At 44.6% G+C, this 8,106-nt stretch overlaps 1 protein-coding gene across 2 annotated transcripts in view; it reads left to right on the top strand.

Annotated features, from left to right (window-relative positions):
• Window positions 1-8,106, top strand: part of LOC131888613 (transcription initiation factor TFIID subunit 11-like) — a 16,489-nt gene that overhangs the window by 6,820 nt on the left and 1,563 nt on the right. Inside the window, exons 3-4 of one of the 2 annotated variants that reach the window (XM_059237514.1) lie at window positions 3,521-4,199; window positions 6,276-8,083. In XM_059237514.1, coding sequence (XP_059093497.1) covers window positions 3,521-4,199; window positions 6,276-6,278 — 682 coding nt within the window. In that variant the 3' untranslated portion in view covers window positions 6,279-8,083. Of the gene's footprint in view, window positions 1-3,520; window positions 4,200-6,275; window positions 8,084-8,106 lie in introns of those variants that run through there. The other variant, XM_059237513.1, reaches the window with a different exon arrangement.

Raw genomic sequence — 8,106 nt, 5'->3', positions numbered from 1 at the left:
ACTCCTCTCTTTGGGCAACCCAAAGTCACAATAAGGCCCGGAGTGGTTTTAGGAAAGGAATTTTGGCCATCCATCCTCCCGTCCGTTCATCCATCCATCCATCCATCCATAGGTTTACCGCAGATGGTGCACATACGCGGGTACAAGTTCGGGTTCCGATTTCCACCTGATAATGAGTGTGTGACAGCCTCTGACAGGGTGTGTGACATTTTATGTGTGACAGTGTGTGAGTGTGCCTCTGAGGTCATCGGTAGATACAAGGAGCCATTAGCTATCTAAGGGAGGAGGAAGCCTCGTCTTGGGCGGAAAAGCGATTAGGAAACGATATTTATGCCCTACTCGAAGTGTTTTCGATGAGTGAAACGTGTAAACTGATAAAGCAAAAAGCCCCAACCCGATACCTGGGGAAGCTTCCGATGTACAATTTTATACAGGAATCAAAGGGCGGTCACTCTGCACGATTTGTCAGGACCTACCACTTCCATCGAATCACTGATAACAGTTTTGTTAACAAATCCAAGGTTCAAAAGGCATGTGACTCAATAATTTGTTAATCAAGTGGTTCATTTCTTTGTCCTTCCGTACGTGATGATTAGGCTCCGACAAAAAATGTTGTTCGTATGTCCGCCAGAAGTTCAAGAGGGTTGCACTAACCGGTTTTCTTCCCAATGCCTTGGTTCAGCCCTTTCGCTCAAACTTCTGCAATTTGTGCTCGACGTGAAAACAACATATTTTCTCGAAGTCCAGTGATGATCCTCCTTTGATGAAATATTGAAATATTACCAGCAATTGCTGACCAAAACGAACTCGTCCACAAGCACTATGACCGCTTTACCCAATAAGGGCCCTTATTTGCAACGTCACACGGCCCAAAGAAAACGGGAAGAGTCACGGTAGATTGCTACATAAACTGCTCTTGCCTTGCCTTGAACGCAATTTCTTTTCCGGACATTATGTGACCCGAGGCACTAATTGAAAATAGGATTTTGGTAGAATTAGTCAAAAACAACACAAACGCATTATAATTCAATAACAAGGAATTGGCCAATCGGCCCTTTATTTGGTAGAGCCTGAATGACAAAGCGCCCTCTGGAGTGCAGAACGTAAAACATATTTCGTGCAGCGTAAGGGGACTATGAGAAGTTAAATTAAAGCCACCCAACTTTATATCAATCTTATTCCATCAATGTTCCCACCATAGAAAACCATGGAGTTATCCATGATTCCCACGCATCTTAGATTGGCTCACTATGGCCACTGAATTTCAATGTTTTGAGCTAGTTTCTGATTTCTTCGCCGAAGTGAAAGAAACTACACTTTCAAGCATATTTTTCATAGGCTTAATGAGGATTTCCTCATACCCTCAAAACAACGCGAGTCCTTGATGAAGTTTGTTTGCCTTTGCAAAGGACTTTCAAAATATCCATTAGCATGGTCTTGAATTCCAGAGAAATGCAATCGTGTATCATTCCACTAGCTTGTTTTATATTTTGCTTTGTTGTCAGTTAAATTAATTTGATAAAAGGCACCCGATTGCTTGTTCGATCGGTCTGAAAGATAAACGAACGAACGTGAAAAAAACGGCGCCCTCTGCGCTAGACAAGCCGTCGCCACGGTTTTTCTATACGTGACCCCAAACGTTGCCCCACCATGATTCAAATCAATAATGAAACAAGTGACCCATTGAGATGGGATAGGTAAAAAGTCTCATTCAAATTGCATTTTAAATGGCTGTCCGTTCTATGCAACGGGCAAAAGTGTTTTCTTTATTTCATGCTACACGTGGAAAGTCTTGATTTTAACAGTAAGAGTGGTGAGAAAATTGTTGCACGATGTAAGTTTTTAAACTGGTTTCATGCGTTTCTAAAAACGATTGAAACTTCTGACGATCAAATTGCCAATCCAATGACACTGATTATGTGAGAAAGGAAATAATTTCCATAATGGAATAAGAAAAAATCCACCATGATCGCTTGTACGAAATCCCACCTTTAAAAATCGCATTAACTGTCGATTCTAACGATGTTTTTTTGCCAACTCCTCGAAGTAAAACTCTGTCGGCTCACGCCGTATATGACATAAAAAGTGGCCAAATGAGATTTGAAGGCCCCATTTTGTGTCGAAAATTGCACCTTTAATTAGCTCATGGGGGAAAAATGAGGATTAAAAAGAAGAAGAAGACGAAGAAGAGGAGAGAGAGAGAAAACTGGCCGATGGATGTTTACTATCTAATTAATTCTCGTTTCGATCTCGCCGTCCGTTTTGGCCGACTTTTGGCATGCTTGTTTGAATGAGGAATTTCGCGCATCTTCGCTCGCTCTCTCCCTGGCCTACTAAGCTCCGATCTATTCGCCTTTTGTGCCGTTCTTTGAGCGAGCAGGAGGAAGATTCATGGGCTCCTGGGGAAATTGGTTAATTGGTGACTTAGTTACTTTTTCCCCACTTGGCTTGCCACTGCCCACCCGCCGCACAGCACTTGTCGGCTGAACGGAGGCAAGATCAAACGGACATTGGCCGCCCAACTGAGAACAAACGACCGTATAAACATGAGTTCCAAAGTGATCTAAAAGAGAGCGGGAGTAATCTCGAGCCTGGCCGATCTCTGGTCTGGGCCTCTCGTTATAAATTTGAGATTGGCAGCCGCTGGGACGTGTTGGCAATGTACTTTTAATGAATGGTTTGGACGTTTCGACTGACCTCATCCAACATCTCTTGGTCAAGACAAGAATGTTATGAATGAAATCAGTTCATTCCAATGGCCCTGAAAGCAGTCTTCGGGCCTCCGTCGCCCATTGGGTATGACTGAATGAATGTGTGAGTGGGCAACTTGACCAGCGACCCCCAACGACAACAACCCCCCAACCACGTGCATCAGGTTCGTCGTTTCGTCGTTTCGTTCGTCCCGGTCGTCCCGGTCGTCCCGGTCGTCCCGGTCGTCCCGGTCCCGGGCTGATTTGCAAGGGAATAGCATGGCTATCATGTGGACAGGAGTTGTTTGATGATGCGGAAAAAGAGTCCCCCCTCCTTTTCCTTTGAGCTAGCAATATGGCACCTCATACCAAATTAGAAAATGCTATCATGACATATGGGCTCATTAATACGAAGCACAATTTAATTTAGCATCTTGAAAAATGACCCTCATTTGACGGGGCAACCCAAGCGATTATGACAACACGGATTGAACATGAGGAGGGGGTCTCTTCACGCCAACATTTCTTTCTCCCTAAGGAGAGACAGAAATCATATTCTTTCTTTCTTTCACTAATCGGGATTCCTTCTCCTTTTTTCTCTTACTCACTCCCTATTACCGCCCGCCCTCGGCCTGTTCCAACACCACCAATACCACCAACACCAACACCACCAACACCAACATCACCAATACCACCACCAATACCATCACCATCAACACAATTACCATCCATGGTCGCCGGTGGTGCTTGTTCGGACTGCTCCATCCACATTCCTTTTATCCACTTGGATGGATCCGCGCCCCAATCACAATTCGTATTGACCTCCGAAGAACATTCAAAGAAAAAACGGTCAAATCTCCGCGGCTTCCATCGTTGTCGTCGCCATCGCCTTCACCTTTGTCGTCGTCAACGCGATCAAATCCGGCGGCCTCGAGCCTAACCACCGTCCAGGATCCGCTGCCCCAACCAGAAGCTCTACCAACAACCACCCATCAAAGTCCACTCAAGTCCTGCCCAGAGCTGGAAAATCCATCTCCCCCAGGGCCTCTGGATGGCGATTCCAGCCAACGACAGCGCCATAAGAAGGTCCTCCCTGGTGCCTTCACTCTACCCTCATCGTCTTCTCGCTCGGATGTCCAAAGCTCGAGTCCGATCAATCTGTCATTTAACAATGACGATTCCGGAGTACGATTGTTTTCCAATGGACCCAAGATACGTTTGCCACCAGGTTGTTGGGGCCCATTCGGCCTGCCATCCTCACAAGATGAATTGGTCAACGACGACGATGACGACGACGGCCATGATGATGATGATGATGATGAAGAAGAAGAAGCAGAAGGCGGCGAGAGGTCAAACCTGCTCGGTAAATCGAAACTAACGAACTCGGAGAAGAAGAAGAAAAAGATGATCATGATGATGACGACGACGACGACGAAGAAGAAGAAAAAGAGGAAGAAGCCTGATCTTTTGGAGGCGATCAAGCGGAGGAAGACCCTACTTGAGAAGGAGGTACGTGTACTACTTGTACTACTTACATTTTCACTCTTGACCATTACTGCAAAAATTATGTACATCAGGCACGCAATGTTGTGGGACTGGCTGCCATGACGCATTATTGTCGATAAAAGCACGGCCACATCGTGTGTACCTTTACTCAATAGCAACTTTGGTAACAGTCTGGGGGTTGGAATGAGCTTCTGTGCCGTAGTTGCAGGCAGGCCAGAATCATCATTCATAATTCACAAGGAGAATTGAAAATCAAAGCCCCTCCGACTGGGCTGAATAATCGTATTCAAGTAGAATGGGGCTCAAAGACACTCACAAAAAACACAAATACAACGAACGCGGCGTCAATCCTCGTTGTCTGACATCACAATACATCTCCATTGAAAGGGGCCCATTGTCAGTTCGACCGCTTAAGGGGCTTGAATTGCGCAGATGAGAGGGGTCTTGGGTGGTAGTCAGAGTAGGAGTTAGTAGTTGTATGTAGTGATGATGGCAGTGGTTCTGGTTCAAGATCTACGACATTCGGAGAGCGAAGACGGACTATTCTGCCTTTCATTACTCATCCACCGTTGTGACGTTAGGTTGAAACGAGGCGATTCCTGACCCGTTTTTTTATCGATCTCCGGAGGCGGAGTGAGGGATGCAATCAGCCCCATGATCGTCCAGGAATCGTACCCAAGTACTCTGTGGTCTGTGGCAAAGGATTGGAGATTCACTCTGTATTTGCCATCTACATACGTAGTACAGAACTACGTAGCATCGTCGAGTGGCGAGAGGGTTTCTGAATTGAAGCTTCTTTCTTCTGTAGGTCATTGGGTGTATAAATGAAAATTTCTCTTGAACCATTTCCCTAGTCCTTGGGCAAAAAAGCTTCCCTATCTTGACCATCTCTGTCGAATCGATTGGGCATTGGAATCTGTCATTGAATGAGGAGAGGAAGATCCTTGAAATTCCTCGACTCGGAGGGATCCCCTCCAGCCCTTGGAGAGGAATCACTGAAAATACGCAATAGCATGAAACTTGCCAAATTTCAGATACCCAACCCGGCCATTCTTTCCACTTTTCTTCTACCAAGTCCAAAATGGTCCGTCCAGGCCACAATGGTTTTTCATACCCTTGCCAATCAAATGTGATCTTGGGTGTAATTGAAAACATATTAATATTCATTCAAATGGCGGTAGTGGCCCTCTGGGAACAAACTGGTTGGTGGCTTGCCAAGTGCAAGACTAGACATAAAACGATGGAAAGAGACAGAGTTCTATAATCAAAGACGAAACCACGAATAGAACATTCATTATCTCACGTTCGGCCTAAGAAATCGATCCTGCTCTTGGCCGGATGATTATTCTCTTTATTTATCCTCTCGATCCAACCATTGTTGAGACAGAATGGTTCTACAAACGTCGCTGCTTTGTACGTACATCACTGAGATGCAAAGCCGACAATACCATTCATTCATAGTACTACAGCAAATGTGTTCCAACTCTCAGTGTCTCTCTTAAGCAAGCTCTAGGCTAGACGTGAAGAGTGATGAATGAGGATGGTGATTGTTATGATTATTTATCTGCCGAGGATAACATATCATTCCCATGTTCGTTCAAAGCCTTGACCAAGTTTGGTCAACGTGCGTGCAGTCCTTGCGTGTGTAACCTATTAAAGAGATAGAGACCCCGGGATTGTTCTTTTCTTGGGCCTCTTCGTCGTCTCTTCCCTTCAATGGCTGCTTCGTGGTTTGGACCCGTGAATCTGTGTTTTAATTGGCCTGAAAGGACCCCTCTCCTTCTCTTTCTCTCTTTCTTTCTCTCTCTCCGTGAACGTCTCAGAGAATGAAGCGATCAGACATGGTGAATCCCGGGTGCTTTGTCTGCTTGACTTCAGGGCGAAAGTTGCGTCATTCAAGATTCTGCGAGTTTGTGGACTTCAATTGAAAAGGAAGAAAAAGGGGCCCTTCCTTCTTTCCTTCCTTCATTCCTTCCTTCTCTCTCTCTCTCTCTCTCTCGTCACAAGTGTTAACCCGTCAAGTCTCAGTCTTTTGTTGGCGCCCAGAAATGAAACCACACGATGCACTTTAAATTTTAGTAACCACCCTGCTCAGTCGTCCGTCCGTCCATCCGTCGGTCCTGTTTTCCTGGATTTGATTTTATGAAGAAATTCTCGTGGTGCCTCATTGCGATCACCCGCCAGATGCATGTGTGTGGGCCGACGAGCGGGTTTCCGATGAAGATTGTCCCAATTGGAACTCGTTCATGCTCCGACCTGAGACTCATAAATTATCCCTATAAAGCGCAATTGCCAGATATGTGGGCAATCATACCTCTGAATTCTCTTTGGTTCCGGCCTCATGATCGGACCAGTTGAAAAAGAGGCGATTCAGGTTGGCTCATTGTGAGTAGACACGAATCCGTTCATCGGACACTTTCGCATTACGTGGGTACGTACATTCATTTTACTGAAAGACGGGCATCCATCCTGTCATATTTCCAAGCTTGGAAGCCAGACCCTGAGAAGCGTTCGATTCATCACCACTTCGCCAGCACATTTGGTCCTATCCTAAATTTGGGAGTTATTGAACAGGGTGTCGTGTAAATTTTGATTTTAATTTCACTCCCTTCTCAGCCAGTTCGGACCACAGGAAATTGAATGCCAGGCTTATCTTTCACGAGCTCGAGTCGTATTTCATCCTCAATTCATGTGATAGTAATCTTTAGTGATCCACAGATATGGAACACGCACCATCCATCCGACTGACCACCACCACCACCGCAAAAAGATCATTATTATTAATTAGAATGATATATATCACAATAATTATGCAAAACGAGTGAATCTTCCGGCCCTGGCTTGAGCAATACCGAGGGTAGCTTTATGTAAGAGAAGAGACCTCAAAGCTCAACTGGTTTCATGTCTGTGGGAACGATCTGTTGTGTTGGGTGCAAAACAATGGTCTCATAAATGTCAAATACAACTTTGGATTAAGGGGGAATTTATAGACTGATTTGGCATAATCTACCATGCTCATCGTGGCTTCTCTCACTTACTCATTCTCGTTCATTCGCAATGACGATCGAATGGATTGCATTTGCATCCTTGTGTCAGTATCGTTTCCGTTTTCACTAAAAATGTCATTTGAAACGCATGGAAATAGCGAAAAAAATGTAAATGAATGCCCGAGTCACGATGGTCAGTTCTTTGAATACCGTTCGCCAGCTTGCTTGATTAGTGTATCATCATCATCATTTTCATCATTAGTGGTAGTAGTAGTGGTAGTAGATAAACTAGAGACGTGGACAGCTTTGAGTTACCCTGTACATCATGTCAGACAGTCAGATGAGTTGTTATGGCGAAAATCCCAGACATGCATTCGAGTGGGTGCACTTCCACAAAAACTGCGGCAAATTCTCGCAATCCCGACTTCTTCTCTCGACTGACTTCATATGAAATGGATTCATGAAGTAAAATACTTGTCTCCGGTGGCAGATTGACACCCTAGTTAGAGATGGAAATGAAAATTTTGTGCGAGGTTTGAACCAACAAGGAGGATCTTTGTGGTTTGGTTGGAATAAAAACACGAGATTGCGAATAGTCTGTTAATGGAATTTCATGGGACCACCTGCGTCGGTAACAAGCACCACATACCAAAGTCATGTGAACAAGGCTCCGTCATAACTGTTTCCAATTAGAACAAAACAAGTGCAAACAATGTCAAAGCTTGAAATATGTGTCTTTTGTTACCTCGCAAGTCCCACATGGACAGACTTATTTCTATGAATCGATGATCCTTTATGAATGTAAACACGCATCTTGTTAAATGATTTTTCAAGTTTGACAAATAAAATGATTTTTTCAAAAAAAAGGTGATGAACGAGTACAAGAAACTTGGATTTAGACTTAACTTTTACGTACACCCCCC

This window comes from Tigriopus californicus, chromosome 10 (assembly GCF_007210705.1).
Source record: "Tigriopus californicus strain San Diego chromosome 10, Tcal_SD_v2.1, whole genome shotgun sequence".
In the NCBI taxonomy this organism is placed as follows: domain Eukaryota; kingdom Metazoa; phylum Arthropoda; class Copepoda; order Harpacticoida; family Harpacticidae; genus Tigriopus; species Tigriopus californicus.
Note: the sequence above shows the minus strand (reverse complement) of the source record. Positions and strands in the feature narration are given on the sequence as shown.